Source organism: Canis aureus, chromosome 4, assembly GCF_053574225.1.
Source record: "Canis aureus isolate CA01 chromosome 4, VMU_Caureus_v.1.0, whole genome shotgun sequence".
Classification (NCBI taxonomy): Eukaryota; Metazoa; Chordata; class Mammalia; order Carnivora; family Canidae; genus Canis; species Canis aureus.
In genome coordinates, this window is record NC_135614.1 from 42,906,655 (window position 1) to 42,930,752 (window position 24,098).

The window sequence follows — 24,098 nt, forward strand, 5'->3', positions numbered from 1 at the left end:
ATTAATATACAACTTTTCTTTTTATTTGAAATAGTTAAATGTTCAATAAAAACATATATTACTTTATTTATAAAGTAAAATGTTATTCAAAAATAGAATATATTAAAAACCAAACTCACGTGTATTATTCACACGTAGCAATTTTCCTCAGTGTTAAGGTAAGTAATTCATTGCTTCTTAAGACTATGGTCATGAGGTGAAAAATCTAGTCAACAATCATAAACAAAGCTTGTATTGGGTAATTATCCATTGCTTTCTAACAAGATGGATGTATGTCACCCCAATTTTGCCACCACCCAATACACAGTAATTTTGCATGCTTTATTGGGTCCTAAGAAATAAAAAGCTACCTAAATCTTCATCACACTATTCAAATATGAGTTTAAAATATTTTGACTGTAATACTTCCTAGAGACTTGACTTCTACAAATCACTTAACCTCCATTCCTTGGTTTTTCTCACCAATAAGAAAGAAAATAATACCTTCCTCAAAAGGTCAAGTATAAAATGTTTTAGCTCATAATACCAGTTCAGTAACTAAATTTCTTAAGTATTTAGTAAATTTTTGTAAATTTTATGGCCATTACGTACCGGCAGGATAATTCTCCATCCATAGCATCATGTTCATCTGTACTGGTATATGTTAACCTTCCTCCAACAACTGTCCCAACTAAGTATACCAGCCATGCAAGACGTCCTAATATATAACAAGAAAGAAAAATGTTTAGGAGATATTGACAGAAACAATGCTCATTTTGCAGAAAATTCTAAAATTGGCCAAGTGATCTATTCTTCCAAATAAGTGATAAACTATGATGACCTCAGTCCCTGACAGAGAGTGGACAGTGGGTTTTAAGTTTAGCAAGGCATTATAATAGTAAAAATGACAGACTCTAGAGCCAGGAAATACTACATTCAAATCCCACCTCAAACAATTTGCTATGTGATCTTGCCTAAGTTACTTACCTCTTAACATCTTTGGGTTTTAATTTGGAAAATGGAGAAAATAAGATCTGTGAAGACTTATGATTAAAATTAAATTTGTAACAAAAACACCAAAAGCAATCTAGATCCAGGGCGGTTACTAAGTACTGATATGATCCAATAAGCAACATCTTTTCTGAATGGTCAATGTCATAATCATATCAGTCTTATCATTTTTAATATTATTTTTGTTTGAAGTAATAGATGGTAATAAATTTACTGCCTCTGTATACATATGCATAACTTTTTAAAATCCAAGACTGTCACCATTCAAATCACATAGTCTGATAACCAAATTAGCTTCACAGGCAATACTACCAAAGGATTAAATAACTTTACAACACTGGCACTTGTGGCATCTACAGTTTTCACAAACCTTATTTTGGCACAGCCAAAATAGAATAGCTCAGAGATGGAGTTATTTATTGAATGATTTTTGTTTAAGGCGTATTATTTTACATCTCTAGATTCATTGATCTATGTATCAGATTCTCCAAAATTTTCAAGAACTTTATGAATAATTAACAACTTACCAATTATCTTGCTAAAAAGAAATTTTGTGCTATTCCTAGGGACTGGTTTTTCAAAGATGACCAGGCTATTTCATAATACCAAAATCAATTACATTTCTGTACTGAGAAACCTTCTCAAATGAACTAAAATATTTTTTCACAAGGTATTGATTGGAACAGTCATAAAAAAGGCTGTCTGTGCTTCTTGGAAGACTTAGGAAAGATAAATACCTATAGAAATAGAGCACATTCTTCCTATAGCCCTGTGAATACCAGCAATCATTACAACTTATCAACTCTCTCTGACTTCTGGAGAAACATCAGCCCTTGAGGTGACAACTTCCTGTAAGTTAGAAATATAACTTGCCACGTAACCACATCCCATATTCCATCATAAAACAAATGAATAAATTAGAACAGACTAATTATGCAGCTTTGAACATTAAAAATGTGACACATATTCACTCAAAAAACACTAATTTGCTCAAGTAATGTACAGAACAGATTCAAGCTTCAAAACACGTATAATTAGTTAAAAAAAAAAAAAGTAACAAGACAAAAAGCCCATGTAGGAAACCGAAGGTATTAAGAAAGTTACCTACGTATTTCAAAATTGTTTTACAATCAGTATAAAAGACTATTAATAACATGCACTATGCCCTGATGACCCTACTTCTTCCTCTGCGGGTCCTCGCAAGTGATTTCTCTTCCACACCTCTTGAATCTCAGGCCTCCAAAATGGAAGTAGGTGTTCTTTGATATTTCTCATTTCCCCTTCGAAAGCATACTCCCTCTCCATCCTAAAAGCACTCAGCTTTACATCTTATGTCATCAAACTATACTACCAAATACCCTTTCTGGTTGCAATAATCTACTCTCTCACAGGTTATTTTCCCTTATTTTTTGAAGGTGTTAATTCCAGGCTTGCTGCCACTCTTTCCAATAGTATTTCTATCAAAATCAGCAGTAATTTCAATATGTACAAAGACGAATCTTGCAACCCCAGCAATCCTTTGTTCTACTGGAATCTCTAACACATGAACCTACCTCTTTTTATGTTTTTAACAGCTTGACTGAAACAGAATTCACATACCATACAATTCACCTACTTAAAGTATGTGATTCAATGTTTTTTAAAGAAATTCACAGGGTTGTACAACCACTACCATGACCTAATTTTAGAACTTTCAATCTCTCAAAAGAAATTCCACTCCATACCCCTGATCCCCACTCCCAGCCCTAAGTAACTACTAATCTACTTTATGTCTCTTCAGGTTTTTCCCATTCTGGACTTTTCAAATGAACAGAATCATTTAACATGTGGTCTTTGTAACTCCCTTTTTTCACTTAGTATAATGTGTTCAAGGATCATCCCTATTGCAGTTTATATTGGTACTTCATTTTTCATATCCAAAAAAAACATTATTTGAACTGATGGCTGCCAGAGGGGAGGGGGGCTGGAGGATAGCCAAAATGAGTGAAGGGAAGGGGGAAATACAAACTTCCAATTTTGGAATAAATAAGTCATGGGAATAAAAGGCAGAGCATTAGGATTATAGTCAATGATACTGTAATAGCATTATATGGTGACAGAGAGTAACACTTGTGATAAGGATACCATAGGTATAAAGCAGCTGAATTACTATATTGTATACCTGAAACTAACGTAATATTGTGGGTCAACTAAACTAAAAAAATATCCATTGTTGGACATATCACATTTTATTTACCTATTCATCAGCTGATGGGCATTTCGGTTGTTTCTACATTATGGCTTTAAAAATAATGCTGCTACTTATAGATACAGCCCAAGTGTACATTAAGTGATGAATGGATAAGGAAGACGTGGTATACATATGATGAAATACTACTCAGCCATAAAAAGAGTGAAATCCTGCCATTTGCAATAAAATGGAGTTATAGAGTATTACGCTAAGTGAAATCAATCAAATACCATGATTTCACTCATATGTGGAATTTAAGAACAAAACAAATGAGCAAAGGGGGAAAGAAAAAAGAGAGGCAAATCAAATCAAGGCAAATCAAGACTCTTAAGTATAGAAAACAAACTGATGGTTACCAGAGGGGTGGTGGGTGGGTGGGGAGTTAAATAGGTGATGGGAATTAAGGAGAGCACTTGTTGTGATGAGCACTGGGTGATATATGGGAGTGCTGAATCACTATATTGTACACCTGAAACTAATATTATACTGTATGTTAACTGGAATTTAAATGAAAACCTTAAAAAAGAATACTGCTATGAATATTCATGGGTGTGTTTTCTCTTGGGATACCTAGAATTCAAATTACTGAGTCATAGGATATCTAGATTTTTTAACATTTTGAGGAATGGACAAACTGCTTTCCAAAGCAGCTGTACCACTTTACATTCCCACTAGCAATATAGGAAGGTCTAAATCCTCTCAACACTTGTTATTGTCTATCTTTTTTACTATATCCATCCTGGTGAATGTGAAGTGGCATCCTATAATTATGATATATCCTTCCCTGATGACTAATGATGTTCACCATCTTCACATATGCTTACTGGCCATTTACATGTCTTCTTTGGAGAAATTTCTATTCAAATCCTTTGCTCATTTTTAAGATTTTATTTATTTATTTATTTTTTGAGAGAGAGTAAAACCAAGTAGGGAGAGGGGAAGAGAATCTCAAGCAGACTCTGTCTGCATGGAGTATGGAGCCCAACATAGGGCTCAAATCCCACAACCCTGAGATTGTGACCTCAGCTGAAACCAAGAGTTGGATACTTGACTGAGCCACCCAGGCACCCCTCCTTTGCTCATTTTTAAATTGAGTTGTGTTTTTTATCACTGAGTTGTAAGAGTTCTTTACGTATTATAGGTGCAAGTCCCTTATAAGATATATAATTTGCAAATATTTCCTCCCATTTTCTGGGCTGTATTTTCACTTTCTTGACAGTATTCTTTGAAGTTGTCTAAGATTTTAACTGATGTAGTCCAAATTCTGAATTTTCCTTTTGTCCCTTTAGATTTTGGTGTCGTATCTAATAAACCACTGCCCAGCCCAAAGTCATGAAGATTTACTGTTTTCTTCTGAGTTTCATAGGTTAAACTCTTACATTTAGGTCTATGATTCATCTTGACTTAATTTTTGTGTATGGTGGGAAATGGTGGTTCAACTTCATTCTTTGCATGTGGTATCCAATTTTCTCACCACCATTTGTCAAAGACTATTATTCTTTCATCATTAAATTGTCTTGCCTCTCTTGTCAAAGAGCAACTGATTATAAATTGGAGGACTTACACTGGGACTCTCAATTCTATTTTACTGATATAATGTCTATCTTCATGTCAATTCCAACTTGTCTTGATTACTGCTGCTTTTTAATAAATTGTGTGACCAAAAAGTGTGAATCTTTAAAATTCATTCTTTTTCAAATTTATTTTGAATATTCTAGGTCTCCTGGATTTCCATATGAATTTCAAGATCAGCATGTCAATTCCTGCAAAGAAGCCAGCTGGGATTTTAACATATTCCACAGAATCTGTAGGTCAATTTGGGAAATAATGCCATCTTACCAATATTAAGTCTTCCATTCCATTACCATAGGTGTCTTCCCACGTAGATCTCTAATTTATTTCAACAATGATTTAGAGTGGTCCGTACAGAAGTCCTATGCTTCTTTTTTTAAACTCATACCTGTATTTTTTTCTTTTTGATGCTATTGTAAGTAAATTGATCCTCATTTTTTGATTAATTACTATTATATAAACATACTGTTGATTTTAATTAATCCTTGCAACTCTGTTAATCTCTTATCAGTTCTAACAATTTTTTGGGATCTGCCATTTCTTCAGTCTCTTACAAGCTTCATGTCTTCTCTACCCTGCTTAACTAGCTTCAGTTCTATGCTCAATCATTATAATCTCTGCTTTGCATACCACTTTAATTTCTCTCTTGCTCTGACATACTCATCTTACACAACCATAATTTTTTTAAAGGTTTTATTTATTCATAGAGACAGAGAGAGAGAAAGGCAGAGACACAGGCAGAGGGAGAAGCAGGCTCCATGTAGGGAGCCCGATGTGGGACTCAATCCTGGGTCTCCAGGATCATGCCCTGGGCCGAAAGCGGGCACTAAACCATGAGCCACCCGGGCTTGGCCCAACCATAATTTTTTAATCCAATTCCCCACCTACTCTTTGCCTATACTCACACTGTTTGATATAACTGGAGAAAGATAGAACCATGCTGAATAGTCTCACTTTGGATTCACCTTTTCAGTAAGCCCTTGCATTATCCATTTGCAATTGCAAGCCCATTGCTATTGATATCCTATCAATTTTCAATACTTAGAGTAGGAAGCATACCTTCCAGATAACCATCATCAATTCCTTCTCTTCATGTATGCATAAGCCATCAAAAAGTAGAGTGTAGGGACACCTGGGATCTCTCTCTCTCTCTCTTTCATGAATAAATAAATAAATAAAATGTTAAAAAATAATAAAAAATAAAATAAAATAAAATAAAATAAAAAATAAAATGTAACTCCAAAAATACTCATGACCATTCATGTGTATGTACATAATGACAAAATAATCTGAGCAGCCCAATGTGTACCTTCAAGCTTAGGTAGAACAAAGCAACTCTCTGCTTTCTTGTTTCATCTTTCTTACTGCAAAAACTAAGTATTCTTTCACGGTCTTTTTGGTGCCCCATTTTTTTTTGCACTTTTGTACTTTCTGTTGGTGATTTTACCATTTAAAATACTCCCTAAGGGCAGCCCCGATGGCCCAGCGGTTTGGCACCACCCTCAGCCCGGGGTATGATCCTGGAGACCTGCGATCGAGTCCCACATCAGGCTCTCTGCGTGGAGCCTTCTTCTCCCTCTGCCTGTGTCTCAATCTTTAAATAAATAAATAAACAAACAAGCTCCCTAAGAATAGTAAAGTGCTGCATAGTGCTCCTACATGAAAAAAAAAAAGGCTGTTATATGCCTCATAGAGAAAATACATGTATTAAATAAGCTTCATCCAGGCATGAGTGTTTGGGATGTTGGCTATGAGTTCAATGTTAGTGAATCCACAATATACACTAAACAAGTTGTCTTTAAACAGAAACATATATAAAACAAGGTTAGATGTTCATCAGTCAATGAAAATGTTATGACTAGGAGCTGCAGGAACCTAACCTCATTCATTCTAGAAACAATGGCTTAATATTTGCTAATTCAGTGTTTACAGCAACTATAAAGAATATAAATATCAAATGAGATTTGACTGTATTTCTCAGAATCTTTTAGAGGTTATTATTAATAGATTATGCTGCAATGTGCATGAGAAACACATATTTGAGTAATGGATGTGAATCTGAAACACTACAAGCATAATTTTTGGTGAATGCAGTGTAATAATTTACCTATCCAATGGGAGTCATTATTTAAAAATTAAGCTACCCCAAATTTTCTCAAGATGAAAAAATTCTTTAAATATAAATAACAGGGATCCCTGGGTGGCGCAGCGGTTTGGCGCCTGCCTTTGGCCCAGGGCGCGATCCTAGAGACCCAGGATTGAATCCCACGTTGGGCTCCCGGTGCATGGAGCCTGCTTCTCCCTCTGCCTGTGTCTCTGCCTCTCTCTCTCTGTGTGACTATCATAAATTTAAAAAATAATAATAAATTTAAAAAATAAAAAATAAATATAAATAATATTCTTTAAAAATTAATAACCTTCTTTGTATGTTTTATCAATTTAGATTTTTTAGATACCGGTTTTTCTTAAAGCAAGCTTGACTATCACTAAAAGTAACAGCAAACATTTATATGGTATTCTTTATGCACTGGGTGTTATTCTAAGCATTGTATCTATTACCTATAATTACAGTCATTTAATGTCACAAATGTTCCTATTAAAAACTGCAGAGCTATGATTCCAATACAGGCAATGAAGTTCCAAAAGTCCATTCTCATACCATTAAGAGATACATACCACTACCTCTCAAGATCAATAAAAGGGAATACTCAATCAACATAGTTGTCAGCTGGGCAGACTTTGATGATCCAACAATATCTTATGATCCAGGAATCTCTCAAGTGCTTATTTAACATATTTCAATTCCCAAACCAGAATTTTTCTCTGTCTCCAGAGTCTTGACCACAAATGAGATTGCATCTACCTTTGGGATCATGTCTAGGTTCTTTTATACTTCGATTCCCAAATCGGCCACAATAAAACCAAGTATATGTAACACATGAAATAAGTATGTGTTGAATAGCTGAATTTAAAATAAGAAAGTTTATTTTGGGAGTTTATCACCAATGTAAATACAGAAACATTTGCCTACTACCACTTGATAAAAACAAACCTACCAGAAAATAGTAAAAAAATTCACAATGCATGTAATTTTTATATTTCTCCACTGAAATATCAATTTTAAAAAACATGGAGGAAGTACAATTTAGCTACCAAGAGCACAGGTCCAGTTCAAATCCTGCCTCTAGTATTAATTATGCTAGTTATTAATTCCTCTTGGATTTAATTTCCTTACTTATAAGTATGAAGATGATAATTATACCTGGCTCATAGGCTTGTGATAAACACTAAATAGTATTTTGCTTGAAAACTACTCATAATAATACTTCTTACAAGTCTTCACTAAATACTGGCTATTATCATTATTATTATTACTATAAAATAGCCATCCTCTTTTTAGTTCTTCTATATCAAACCTTCAAAAACCAAAACATACCAATATTACTTTTTTATGTTCATTATAAGTTTTACTTTAAAAGCTGCTCATGAAAATTAAGTCATACGGGCAGCCCTGGTGGCCTAGCGGTTTAGTGCCACCTTCAGCCCAGGGCCTGATCCTGGAGACCTGGGATCAAGTCCCAATTCAGGCTCCCTGCATGGAGCCTGCTTCTCCCTCTGCCTGTATCTCTGCCTCTTTCTCTCTCTCTCTCTCTTTCATGAATAAATAAATAAAAATCTTTAAAAAAAAAAAAAAAAGAAAGAAAATTAAGTCACAGTATTTAAAAGTTAAGGTCTTTCCTCTCTACCAGAGGCCTGTTACAATTAGAGCTAGTTACCATTAACCGTATGTATTTGCTTACTGCTGTTTGTAAAACAAGCAAAAAACTGTAAAGTGAAAAAAAAAATTTCCAAGTAAAATACACTTAGAAAAGCATATGCTTTTCTATGTGTCATGTTCTGCCATAGGACTATAACTAAATATGTTTATTGTGGAGTAGAATGAGAAAGGAAGAATCCCCATGCCCAAAGGATTGAACCTAGTGATAGACAGATAAAAGGGAAAAATGATCCTTTCAGTGCAGATGATGAGCATCACTGTCCAATAATAGATAAAAGATACTACATATAAGACATGAATTTCTTGAATTTAAAGTTTTTATTGTTTAATTCCTTTAATCCTATTACTTTGAAATTAAGTCTTATATACCAAAAAACACTAGGCAAAAATAACAAGGGATCAATTAATTGTATTTTTTTTCTTAAATTATGGTAAATTCTGAATGGAAGTTTGTTTATTCAGAGGAAAAACAGAATGTTTATTTACTCTCCATGTTTTAGAAAGCAGTGATTTCTATCATACAAGAAACAAAAAGCAGGCATTTCTTAACCCTTAGAAATTTAACAACCACTGTCTGAATAAATTAGGATTAGTGTTAGAAATCAACATTGGAACATAAAGGCATTATTATTAAACTATCAAATGTAATTTTTATATTTAACTGAATGAGAAATAATATTTCTCACACATATCCTTTCCCTAAACCTCAACAATTTTAGACTCACAATATTCAAAATAACATTACTTTGGTTATAGAATTTTGTCCACAAAGTATAAAGAACCATGTAAATCTATAAATTCAAATTACATTTAGAAATTTAAATATCCAATACACGAGTTTCATACCTATAATTTGTTTTGAATCTCATCTTTATAATGAGACTAAATTTCCATTATAATTTTCCATTTTTCTGTTTATTCTGAAATGTTCAGGGCACTTGTTTTAGCAGCTGTTCAAGCACAGAACATCTTTTCCTTTAACAAAATAATTATTGCTGTAATAATCTGTAATTATAGTTTATAACTGCAATAATCCCAAAGAAATCAGTCATTACCATAGATCACAAGTAATCGTTAACTACTGTTAATGACCTATTTCTTAGGGATTATTGTTTTCGTAAACCATGACCATATCACCACAAATATGGAAGAGCAAGACAATATAATACAAATGAGATCATAATATAATAATAAACTTATTTTGTAACATTAAAAGCCATTAAGCATCTAAATTAAAGCACACATAACGAGAGCATATAATTTTCTTTGTTCAACACTAACTGAAGTGTTTAGTCTGCACAAAAGAAATTGAATACTGCTACATATGGTGGTACAAACTAGAGCTACATTAGGCACTTTTCATAATATAAAACAATCATTCTGAAATAGACCACAGATATCTTTAAAAGATAGATTCCTTCACAATGACCAAAAAAAGGAAAACAAATGTAAAAAATTTCTATGTATTAGAGATTGAAATGTTATTAAACCTACATAGTATATCCAACTATAAAACTCCTTGGAATTTTTATTAATCAAGAATCAGATCTGACTTAATTCATTCAATAGACCTATTTAATATCAATAAATTATTTTTTTCAATAAATTATTATGAAGTTAATTGCATTTGTGTATCTCAAAGTACCTATATTTTTTCATTCAGCACCTAACCAGTATTATTTTATAACTGAATCTTTTTACTTTTTACATTCCATTGCAATATTTGATATATGAAGCTATATGTACTGGATACGAAGTGTAATAAAACAAACACCTGGGGATCCCTGGGTGGCTCAGTGGTTTAGCGCCTGCCGTAGGCCCAGGGCGTGATCCTGGAGTCCCGGAATTGAGTCCCACATTGGGCTCCCTGCATGGAGTCTGCTTCTCCCTCTGCCTGTATCTCTGCCTCTCTCTCTTTCTCTGTCTCATGAATAAATAAATAAAATCTTTAAAAAACAAAACAAAACAAACACCTGTTTAACCCACTACACAACTTAAGAACCAAGACGTTACCCATACTGTCACACCTATCTCCATACCAATCCTCTGGTATAGCCCCTTACCTGCCACCCTCAAGGTAACCATGATCATGTATTTGGTGCTTACCATTCTCTTGAAATTTTTTTTTCGTTTTATCATTTATGCATGTATTCCTAAACAATATATTTTTAGTCTCATTTGTTTTGAGGCTTCATTAAGTGTTTCATACTATATACAGTTTCCTGAAAATTGCTTTCACTAGCTATCGTACCTCTGACATTCATCATAAATACACGTGTACTTCATTTTTATTGTTATATAATACTGTATTGTATTATGATCTGTATATCCATTTTCATGTTTACATGTATTTGAACTGTTTCTACTTTGTGCCTTTAGGAACAAGTAGACTAGGAATATTCTTACACACGCCCTCTTGGGTAGAAGAGATTTTTCTAGAGGACATTCCTAAGACTGAAGTGCCAGGTTAGCAGGGATTCAAATGTTCCACTTTGCAAAATTACACCAAATTGATTTCTATTCCACTTCTAATGATTTACTTTATATTCCTCCCACAAGTGTATAATTCCCTTTGATTGGCATTCTCCTATAAGATTTCTTATTTTTGCCAATCTACTGGGAGTAAAACAGTATCTCATGTACCTTATGTTTCTAAAATACCCAAATAAATGGGTTAATTTATTATTATTTTTGCAATTTAGTTTTAGTTTAATTGCAAATTGGTAAGAATATGGACACTCTGATGCTACGTGAAATTTGTTGAGACTTGCTTTATACGGAAATACTTGCTCAATTTTTTTTTTTAAGATTTTATTTACTTATTCATGAGAGACACAGAGAGAGGCAGAGACACAGGCAGAGGGAGAAGCAGAGGGAGAAGCAGGCTCCATGCAGGGAGCCCGGTCCCGGGACTCCAGGACCATGTCCTGTGCCCAAGGCAGGCGCTAACCCGCTGAGCCACCCAGGGATCTCCTACTTGCTCAATTTTTAAAAATTGACATACAATTGATATATAACATTAGTTTCAAGTATAAAATATTATGATTTGATATTTGTATATAATAGGAAACAAATCACCATATTAACATCTAGTTAACATCCATCACCTCACATAATTACCAATTTATTTATGGTGAGGGCTTTTAAGATTTACTTCAACAACTTTCAAATACACAATACAGTACTATTAATTATAGTCATCATGCTGTACACTACACCCTCATGGTTATTTTATAAGTGGAAGTTTATACCTTTTGACCACATTTACCCATTCTGCCCATCCTCCAGTCCCCTCCTCTGGCAACCACCAATCTGTTCTTTGTATCTATGACTTCAGTTTTTTGTTATATTTTACTTTCAGATTCTGCATGTGAGATCATATGGTATTAGTCTTCCTCTGTCTGACTTATTTCATCTAGCATAATGCCCTAAGGATCCATCTTTGCTGTCACATATAGTAAGATTCCATTCTTTTATATGGCTGAATAATATTCCCTCACACACACACCCTACGTTTTCTTTCTCCATTCATCCATCAGTGGACATTTAGATTGCTTCCATGTCTTGGCTATCATAAATAAAGCTGCAATAAACATGAGAGTGTAGATATCTTTTCAAGTTAGTGTTTTTTTCTCTTTGAATAAATACAGACAGGTGGAATTGCTGGATGATATGGTAGCTCTATTTTTAATTTTGTAAGGAACTTCCATACTGTTTTCCATAGTGGCTGCACCAATTTAAATTCCCACCAACAGCGTACAAGGTTCCCTTTTCTCTACATCTTTGCCAACAATTGTTTTCACTTGTGTTTTAGATAAAAGTCATTCTAACAGGTGTGAGGGGATCTTTCACTGTGGTTTTTATTTCCATTTCCCTGATGACTAGTGATGTTGAACACCTTTCGATATACCTGTTGTTGCTGAGTTGTTTGTATGAGTTCTTTACATATTTTGTGTATTAACTTTTAATCAGATATGTTCTTGCAAATATTTTCTCTCACTGGGTAAGTTACATTTTCATTTTGTTAATGAGAGCTTTTTTCCCCCGTTTTCTTTTCTTTTTTTATATATATATATTTTTAATTTTATTTATTTATGATAGTCACAGAGAAAGAGAGAGAGAGAGAGAGAGAGAGGCAGAGACATAGGCAGAGGGAGAAGCAGGCTCCATGCAACGGGAGCCCGACATGGGATTCGATCCCGGGTCTCCAGGATCACGCCCTGGGCCAAAGGCAGGTGCCAAACCGCTGCGCCACCCAGGGATCCCTCCCCCGTTTTCTTTTAATGAAGAATCTCGCAAAGATCTACTGGCAGAAAACATTCTGGTTTTGTTTCTGAAACTGTTTTTTGTTCATCCTTGCTCTTGCAAGATACTTTTGGGACATATTATAGGATTGCTATTATTTTGACTCAATTTTTTTAAAAATAATATTTTACCATTGTCTTGCTTCCATTTTTACTTTTGGGAGTGAATTTATCAATCTATTTTATACTCCTCAAGCTGCTTTAGAGATGTTCTGTCTTTGGAAATACATGGTTTGATAAAAATGTTTTGTTGTTTTTGACTGGTATATGTTGGGGATCCTATATTGATGGATTCTCAGAGTATCTTCAGTTAGTGCCTCTGTCCCATCTTCTCTATTCTGGTTTTCTGGGATTGATTTGATACCCTGACATTTCATCTCATCTTTTAAGTTTTAATATTCTCACTTCCTTGTTTTTCCACATTCTTGAAAATTTCTTCAAACCTAAACTGCCAATTTGCTAATTCTTTTCTTAGCTAGGTGAATTTACTGTTTAGCACATCCATTACATTTTAGATCACAAAATTTTTTCCTCAGTATTAAAAGTCTTACCTGAGTCTTCTTCAATCTGCCTTGGTCATACTCTTGTTGGCTCATTTGTGATTCTACTTTTTATTTCTTTAAATATTTCATATGTAATTATTTTATATTCCCATCCAATTCCAGTATCTTAAGTCCTTGGGCAGGTCTAAGTCTAATAGGTAATTTATTACTTCTGTTAGTGCACATTGATGACATCTTGTTTCATTACTTGCATGCTTGTTATTTTTAAAATTATGAACACTCATTTGGTTGATTTGAATTGCCGGATTCTCAAGGCCTTATATCACGACTGCTACTCATCAGAGAAGGTTTTAATTTACTTTTTTGCTAGAAGCCAAGAGGCTCTAGGAACCACAAAAAGGGACCACTTTATCCCTTTTTGAGGGTCCCACTTAAGAATTTAAAATTCAGTACACATACCTTGCTATAGGCCCAAGGCTTTACCACCAATTTAATTAATCACTGATATTGATAATTTGCCTTTGAAAGCAATACTGCCTTTTGCCCTTGTTTGCTGTTGACTAGCCCATTCTGGTTAAAGTTTATCTTTCCCAGGGAGAAATACTCAGAAGGAGGGAGGGGGCAGTTGGACAGAGGAATAGAAAGTAGCAGAAGGGAAGAGAAGGAATCTCAAAAATCTCATGTACTTATTGCCCAGCAATGCTTTAAAAAGTTTATACAGGAGCTGTTTTTGCATCTGAATAGCCTTTCAGATGACCACAAAGAAGTGAAAGCTACTACTAATTCTTTACTATTAAAAAGAAGCAAAGAGGGCAGCCCAGGTGGCTCAGGGGTTTAGTGCAGCCTTCAGCTGGGACTGGGACTCGGATGGGAGTCCCACTTCAGGCTCCGCAGGGAGCCTGCTTCTCCCTCAGCCTGTGTCTCTGCCTCTCTCTATCTCTGTGTGTGTCTCTCATGAATAAATAAATAAAATCTAAAAAAAAAGCAAAGATTATTTGGGATATAAACTAAAAAGAAAAATATGATTTTACAAGTAGCTAACGAAATTATAACATAACATAATCTGAGTTAATGTAGAAAACAAATCTGGAAAGATACTATCTGGGGACACCACTGAGTCATTAGACAAAAAAAAAAAAAAAAGAAAAAAAATCCTTTTAAAAACACTACAATCCAGGCCTACAGGGCAACAAAAAGATACCTAAACTGAAAAGACATGGAAGGATCAAAATCCAGCCTCTACTCATGAATCTGCACTCTACTATGGTGCATCTACACCTAATTTGCACAAAGGTACCACCCACTGAGCTGGTAAGAAAGTAAAATAAATCCTCAAAGGCTAAAATGATTTGAAGGTTAAAATCTAGAGACATAAGCATGGAAAGAACTAGAGAACTTGAGTTTCTCCTTGATGGACAAAGCACAAAGCCCAGGGCATGCCCAATGTGAGGAGTCCAACAAAAGCTGAGACACAGTTATACCCTTAGTGGAACAAATGAACTGGAAAGGGGAAAAAAACCTGCCATTGGCAGAGAAACACAACAGAGAAACTTGTCTGACTTGACTATAACATTAGGTAGAGAGTAGGAAAAAACCCTCAAGTCAGACCTCACATGGTTTGTGGCCTTAATACAGACTACCAGTGTGATACAAAGAACCTTATTCTAAAGAAATAGTTCACATGATATTGCGTTGGTAGTCCTCTTCCACCTCATTTAGTTAATGGACTAAACATTCCAAGTAAAGGACAGGATGGTCAGAATAGGTTTTTAAAAAAGAAAGAACTATACTAATAGACTGTCTAAATGAGATGTACTTTAACTATAAAGACACAGACAGACTGGAAGTAAATACATGCAGAAGGATATAGCATATAAACAGGATGTATAAGAAGGCATTGACTATAGTATTATCAGATAAGATTGATTTCAAGATGAAAGATTTTAATTAATAGGAAAGAAAAACAATTATAGATACTACTTGACGCACAAAAAATGGTAACTAAAAGTAGCTAAGACAATTCCACAATTACATTTGGAGATTATAATTAGTCTGTCTATAAATAATAGAAATAGATCAAGACATAACAAAATTAATAAAGACAAGCAGTACCTGAACTATGCTATTAATCATCTTGACTTAATTTCTAATTATAAAGTGCTATTCCAAGTGGTAATACACATATTCAAGTGTACGTGGTATGTTTACCAGGGCATACCATATGCTAGGTCATAAAACAAATCTCAATAAATTTTAAAAGTCCGAAATCCTAAAAGATAATATTTGACCAAGATGGAATTAAATTAGAAATCAGCAATAATAATACAACTAAGAAAACCCCTAATACTTGAAATAAAAGCATATACTTCAAATTTTATAAATTGATAAAGAAATACAGATTAGAAAGTATTTTTAACTAAATGATTATAAAAATACAAAATCAAAATTCATGAGATGCAGCTAAAACAATGCTTAACAATGAAATTCATAACTTTAAATGTTTCTATTAGAAAAATCTAAAACTCAAAATGTGTAATCTCTAATATGGGGGAGAGATGAAATTAAATCAATAGTATAAGGCAGAAAATAATGAAGCTAAAATAACTTATGAAATAAATAAATGAACAAACAATGAAGAAAATCAATGAAACTATAAGTTGGTTTTCTGAAAAGATTTAAAAAATTGATGAATATCTAATTGGGGTCAATCAGGGAGAAGAAAAAAAAGGCAACAGCAGTCAGTATCAACAAAGAGGGGTGGGTGGGTAAATTGGGTGAACAGAGTCAAAAGTTAAAAATTTCTAGTTGTAAACTAAGTCATAGGGATGTAATAGATCGCATGATGACTATAGTTAATACTGTACTGCATATCTGAAAATTGCTTAGAGGGTAGATCTTTAAAGTTCTCATCACAAGAGAAAATAACTTTGTAACTATATATGGTGACGGGTTAATGAGGCTTACTGAGGTGATCATTTTACTATATAAACAAATATCAAATCATTATGTTGTACACCTGAAACTAATATTTATGTTGTAGGTCAAGTATGCTTCAGTTAAAAAGAAAAAGAACAAAAGGAACACCATTTCAGATCCTATAGAGAGTAAAAGAATACTAACAGGATATTAGACATAAATTTATTTCAATAAATTTAAAAAGAAGACAAATTCCTTGAAAGATATAAATGACTGAATTTAAGCCCAGGAGAAAGAGAAAATTTAAATAGTCCTATGTCAATTGAAGAACCTGAATTTATAATTCTAAACCCTCTAGGCTCACTGACTTTGCTGGTGAATTCTATCAAATTCTTACAAAAGAAATAATACTGATACTACACAAACTCTTTTAGAAGATAAAGAAGAGGAAATATTTCCTGACTCATTTTATAAGGCAGTATTATCCTGTTGCCAAAATAAGGCAAAGGCATCACAAGAAAATAAAACTACAGACAAATATCCTTCATGAACATCACTATAATATAAATCTTTTGCAAATTGAATCTAACACTATATACATGAACATTTTATCATATCCAAGTAGGATTGATATGAGTAAAAAGCTGGTTTAACACAGAAAAGTCAATGTAATTCACTGTGTGAGTAAAAAAAGAAGAAAAAACAGGTCACTTGAATATGTAGATAAGAAGCATTAAAAAAAAAAATCAATGACCCCATTCATTATAAATAGAGGAACAGAAGGGAACTTCCTCAAATTTATTATGAACATCCTTTAAAAACTACAGATAACATCCTACTCAATGGTGAAAGGCTCAGAGCTTTGTAAAGATAACAGAAACAAGGCCAGACTATCCACTCTCACCACTTTTATTCAACATTGTACTGGAGGTCCTACCAATGGAATAAGGCAAGAGAAAGAAAGAAAATGCATGAAGACGAGACATAAAAAACTGTCTTTATTTGCAGATGACATGATCATATATAACAATCCAAAAGAATCCACAAAAAAAGCTATTAGAATAAGTAAATTTAGCAATGTCATACGACACAAAGACAAAAATCCATTCTGGTTTTATAGAGTTTTCAGAATAATTTTAAATTTTACAATAGCATCAAAAATATATGCTAATAAATTTAGTGAAACATTTTCAATACCTATGCACTGAAAGCAATAAAACATTCAAAGAAAATTAAGGGACAACTACATAACTGGAGCAATATACCATGTCCATGAACTGGAAGACTCAATATTGTTAAGACTGTCCAGATTGATGCATAGATTGAGGCAATCCAAATAAAAATTCTAGGGAGATTATATGAAAGAAATAAACAAGCTGATGCTACAATTAATATAGAAAGGCAAAAAACCTAGAACAGACTCAACTATTTTGAGAAAGAACGAGGTGAGAATGGATTACCTGATTTCAAGACTTACAGTTAGAGTAATCAAGACAGTAGAATACTAACAGAAGGATAAGACATATAGATCGATGGTACAGTATAGAGTCCAGTAATAAACCTTAGCCTTTTATAATCAATTGATTTTGACAAAGGTGTTATGATAATTTAGCAGGGAAAAAGATAGTGGTTTCAGCAAATGGTGCTAGAACAACTATAAAACTATGAGTTGGGGACCGGGCCTTACCCTTAACTCATACTATTCACAGAAATTAACCTAAGTCGTTCACAGACTTAAACATAATAGCTAAAAACTATTAGACTTCTAGAAGAAAACATAGAAGAACCTCCTGTAAGTTGGGTTGCAGATTCCTTAAATACAAAAAGCACAAGCCAGAAAGAAAATCTTGAAAATGTAGATCATCAAAATTTAAAACTTCTGTTCTTTGAAAAACGGTTAAGAAGACACACCACAGACAGGGAGAAAATACTTGCAAACATATGTGAAAGAGAGATTATATACAGAATATATAAAACAGTCTTATAATTCCATTAAGAATATGTGTAAAAGAACCACTCAATTTAAAAATGGGCAAAACATGTGAACACACATTTCACAAAAGAAGATATGTAAATGGGCAAAAGGTACAGCACCATTAATTATGAGAGAAATGCAAATTACAACCACAATAAGACACTATTAGATACCCAGTAAAACTGCTAAAGCTAAGAAGACAATATCAAATCATGATGCAGATGTGGAGCAAATGAAATTCTCATACATTGTTAATGAGAATGAAAAATGGTAGGTACACTTTGTAAAACAGTATAGTGGTATCCTCTAATATTACATATACGTTTTCTCATATGACCCAGGAATCTGTCTTAGATATTCACCCGTAAGAAATAAAAATTTACTTAAGTAGATACAAAGATTTGTCTGCAAATGTTCATAAGCACATTATTCATAATAGCCCCAAAATTGAAAGTGGAACTCAAATGTCCATCACATAGTGACTAGATAGACAAATTATGGTAAAGTCATACTACAGAATATTATGCAGCAATAAAAAGAAACAATATTAATATACATATTTTAAAACTTATGCTAAGCAAGGTCAAATACAAAAAACTACTTATTGTATGATTCCATTTATAAAGAAATCTAAAAGATTTCAAAACACAGTGATAGAAACCAGTGGTTCCCTGGGTCAAGAGACAGGGAAAGAAAAAAAAAAAAAAAAAAAGACAGGGAAAGAGATCAAAGAGCATGAGGAAATTATTTGGAGTGAAGAAAGGTGTTCTCTATCTTGAGTATGGTGATAGTTAGATGGCTGTGAATAACTGCTAAATTCACCAAACTATACACTCAAGAAGAAAAAAAAGAATAAGAAAGAAAAGAAAAAGATATTTGCAACTCTAATCAGAGACAAGCTCATTTTTCTAAAATACAGAGGTTGTTGAAAAAAAATCAATTAAGGGGGCACCTGGGTGGCTCAGTCAATTAAGCATCTGCCTTTGTTTGGCTCAGGTCACCGGGGATTGAGCCCTTGCATCAGGCTCCCTGTTCAGCAGGAAGTCTGCTTCTCTGGCTCCCTTTGACCCTTACCCCTACATATTCTCTCTCTCTCTCTCTCTCTCTCTCTCTCAAACAAACAAATAAATAAATAAATAAAATCTTAAAAAAAAAAAAAAATCAGTGAGAAAAGTAAGGACCAACAACCCGATAAAAAATGAGCAAAGAAATGAATTGGCCATTACAGAAAAAGATGACTAAATAGCTCTTAAATAAATTTAAGCAATGCCTAACTGCGCTGTTATGAGAATGTAAAATTATACTCAGAAGCCATTTTTCACCTAGAGAATTTTTAATAATTCAAAAGGTTGGTAAAATTATCCTGTGAAGGCAATATGGAAACTCTTCTACAGACCTGATGGATAGGTAAATCGATATAGTCCATACCAAGAGTAATTTGGCAACATTTATACAAGTTATAAATATATTTACTCTTTCTTCAACAGTAATGCCACTCTGGAAATTTATCATATATATATATATATGAATATGTATATACATTTGCATTCATGTAAAATGACATATTTATTATTAATCTATATGGAATTAATTTTAATAGCTGACAGTGATAACTCAAATGACTTTCAGTGGTGGAGGGAATGGTCAAATAAATTATGATACAATATGATATATTCAAAAATGAAATATGCATTCATAAAAAATAAGAATTCTCTATATAATGATTTGAAAAGAGCTATAAAATACATTGTTAAATTAAAAAAAAGAGCAGGAATAGAACATTAAGGGTGGTATCCCACATCCAAAGTACATAAAGGAAGATAAAAATTTATAAATTCATAAAGAACTCAATCAGTAAGACAAAAATAATCCAAAAAGTGAAAAGAAATTTAATAAAAAATCATGAATATATATATCACTAAAATGACACAATAGTCAACAAACATAAGACAATACTAAACTTCATTAATAATTACAGGAATAAAAACTAAAATACCCATGAGGTATATATCAACTAGTGTGGTATAAATTTAAGTCCAACATTATGAGCTGTTGGCAAAGATCCAGATCAGGGTAGGCAAGATGTAAAGTAGTAAATCACTCTATAAACTACTTTGGCATCATCTACTGAAATTAACTATGTAATAGATACACATAACAATCTTTATGGTAGCAATTACTGTATTATCAAAAAAACAGAAAAAAACACAAATATCCAATGACAAGAAAATGCATAAATAAATTTGGCATATTCAAACAATAGAGAACAGTGGCAGTGTAGCTGAAGAAACCATAGCCATAACATCAACACAAATTCTCATAAACGTAATACTGAGGGGAAAAAACATGTAAAGCAAGTAGTACAGTTTCATTCCAGTTGTACAGAGTTCAGAAATTTGCAAAACCATGCATTATTTTCAGAATATATATTAATATATATGCAGTAATACTATGAATAATAAAAGGCACCAAATGATAAACACAGAATTCAAGATTGCAAGTACTTTCTGTTGGTAGGAAGGATTTGGACCAAGAACAATAGGAATAGCAAAGATACCAATACTGACCTATTCTTTCAGCTATATGATGGTGTTATTGCTAGTCACTAGGTCTAATATATGTTAATGACCTTTTGTATGTATTTAAAATTTAATAATTTTCAAATCAATCATGAAAAGACTAAATGCCGCAAAAAATACTGCTCCTCAATTTAATTTACAAATAATGAGATCTTAATAAGAGAGAATATCTGAAGTAGAGAAGGTTAACTACTTACTCCACCACCTAGCCCAGGAGCAGTTTTTTAATGTGTGACTCCAAAAAAAGAAAACAAAAAAAGATAATAAAAGCCATTTTAAGAAGATACTATGTAAATGTAAAACAGTCTTTTAAACAATTGTTTAAAAAGAGTTTTAGATTTATCAAATACCATATTAAGAGTTTAGACAGGAAATCATTGAGAGTGTGATTATCATCCTTTACCACTCACTTTCCAAAATGATGAAAGGAAGAAATGTAAAAGAAAAAAAAATTCCAGAACTATAATTAAAGTGTCTCCTATTAGAAATATATAAAGCCAATTCCATTCTCATATTCATTTCATTTTTTAAAAATGTGAAAAATGTGTTTACTTAATTTTATTCCCTGCTATGTTCCCAGTAGGATTTAAAGGAACATACAGGAATAAATAAATCCTCCTTCAATAAACGATTAAAGAAAAATAATGAGGAAATAGGGCAGCCAGGATGGCTCAGAGGTTTAGTGCTGTCTTCAGCCCAGGGTGTCATCCTGGAGACCTGGGATTGAGTCCCACATCAGGCTCCCTGCAGGGAGCCTGCTTCTCCCTCTGCCTGTGTCTCTGCCTCTCTTTCTCTGTCTCTCTCATGAATAAATAAATTAAAATCTTAAAAAAAGAAAAGAAAGAAGAAAGAAAGAAAGAAAGAAAGAAAGAAAGAAAGAAAGAAAGAAAGAAAGAAAGAAAGAAAGAAAGAGAAAGAAAGGAAGGAAGGAAGGAAGGAAGGAAGGAAGGAAGGAAGGAAGGAAGGAAGGAAGAAAGAAAGAAAGAAAGAAAGAAAGAAAGAAAGAAAGAAAGAAAGAAAGAAAGAAAGAAAGAAAAGAAAAGAAAAATAATAAGGAAATTGAGGAGTTAAAATACAATAATAAACCAAACCCATAGTGAAAGCTAATACACAAATGCAAAACCATAATGAGATCTTATTTTTATTGGATGAAATTGAGCTCTGAATTTATAGTCAACTATAGGAAACATGATTAGTTAAAAGACAGTTACAAGTTAATGAACTCTACTCAAATACCATTATCAGCTTTTCTTGATACGGATTCCAGAAAAATACTTTTCACATATCTTACAAAGAAGAACTGAAAATTAACCATCAAGCAACCAAAATACCCAGAAGATTAATAAAATTAATGGCTTATTAGAGGATGAGGAATTGGGGGAAATACATAAAAATAATTTGCAGTAAAATTATTAAAGTGACTAATGAAGCTACTTAAAATTCAACATAATACCATATACAGTCATATAAAATGTACTGACCTTCCTGAATTGCCTTGTCCACAGTTATTGCAGAAGGTGAATGCAGAAGCTTTTGGTAATTTTGAGCATTTTGGTCAAACAACTGTACAAGAAGAGTGCATGTCTTTTCATATTCACATCTGCTGACAGTGCACAACTGCTCCAGCTGCTGAAACACAGTAGCAGTATCATCCAGTGGATCATCTAAATTATCTCTGCAAATACAGAAGAATAAGTTTGCAGACAAGCTTAGAATGTGATATGCTTTTATTCACAAATAAATTTTATGTTAAAAAAATTCTATTATGGATAAAGAAACAAAAGACAAATAGATTGGAAGATAAGAAATGAAATGTCTATATTTGACGACAACATGATTGTACACATTTAAAGTCCCCAAAAAAAGGATAAAACAAAAGCTACTACCTCTCATAGGTAAGTTTACCAAGGTCCTAGCATACAAGGTCAATAGACAAAATTCAACTGTATCACTATATACTAGCAATGAAGAACTGCAGATTGACATTTAAAAAACTGCATCTTCCAAAGGCACCAGGAAAAAATCTAACTAATTAAGTGTAATTAAACATATAAAAATCTGAAGGTGGAATACCACACAACAGTGAGGAAAGAAATCACCAAAGAGCTAAATAAATTAAAAGAGTAAGATGCTCACAGACTGAAAGACGGAACTACTGCCAAGGTGTCAATTCTTCCCCAAAATTAATCTACAAATTTAAAACAATCCCAGTCAAAATCTCAGCAGGATTTTTGGGTAGAAACTAACAAGATGTTTCTAAAATTTACATGGAAAAGCGAAGAAGTCAAAGAGGCAAAACAACTGTGAAAAGGGAAAACCAAGGCAAAAGACTCACACTACCTGATTTCAAAGCTTGTAAGGCTACAGTATTCAAGACAAGGTACTGGCAGAAAGAAAAACACATAGATTAATGAGAACAGAGCTCAGAAAGGACATGTATGTGGTCAATTAGTTTTCTGAAGAGTATAAAGACAATACAATGGAGAGAAGATAGTCTTTTCCACAAATGGTGTTGGGATAATTGGTCATCCATTAAAAAAAAAAAGACAAAAAATAAAAAAACCAACTTCAACTCAAGCCTTACCTCATATATCACATACAAAAATTAACTCAAAATGAGTCAGAGAAGTAAATGTAAACTATAAAACTATAAAACTTCTAGAAGAAAAAATAAAGGATAAATCGGACTTCTTTAAACTCTCAAACTTTTGCTTTTTGAAAGACTTTGTTTCTTCTGTGAGAGAAATGACAAGGCAAACTATGGATTGAAAGATAATATTTGCCAAAAACATACATTAAAAAGAGTTGTGACCAGAATATACAGACCTTTCAAATTTCAATATAAGGAAATAAACAACCTGGCTTAAAAAAAAAGGGGGGGGGCCAACAAATTTAACAGGCATTTTGCCAAACAACACAAATAGTAATAAATAAGCACATAAAATGATGCTCAACATTATTAGTATTAAGGGAATGTAAATTAAATCCAAAATAAGGTACCACTACACACCTAATAGAATTACACTCTTAAAAAGTGACAATATCAAATACAGATGAGAATAAAGAGCAATTGGATCTCTCATACATTGCTGGTAGGAATGCAATGATACAATGACTTTGAAAAATAATTTGCCGGTTTCTTATAAAGTAAAACATATACTTACCATTCAACCCAGAAATCTCCCACCTAGATATTTACCCAAAAGAAATAAAAACTTATGTTCATACAAAACTGTACAGAAATGCTTACA

At 33.0% G+C, this 24,098-nt stretch overlaps 1 protein-coding gene across 7 annotated transcripts in view; it reads right to left on the minus strand.

Annotated features, from left to right (window-relative positions):
• The window catches only part of RANBP17 (RAN binding protein 17), a 307,665-nt gene that overhangs the window by 244,392 nt on the left and 39,175 nt on the right, over window positions 1–24,098 (minus strand). For all 7 annotated transcript variants that reach the window (XR_013378157.1, XR_013378156.1, XM_077895559.1 and 4 more), the window contains 2 exons: window positions 22,329–22,522; window positions 592–697 (listed from right to left, as the gene is read on the minus strand). Coding sequence is in view for 5 of the 7 variants with exons in the window: in XM_077895559.1 (XP_077751685.1) it covers window positions 592–697; window positions 22,329–22,522 (300 nt within the window). In the remaining 2 variants the exon portion in view is untranslated. The remainder of the gene's footprint in view (window positions 1–591; window positions 698–22,328; window positions 22,523–24,098) is intronic.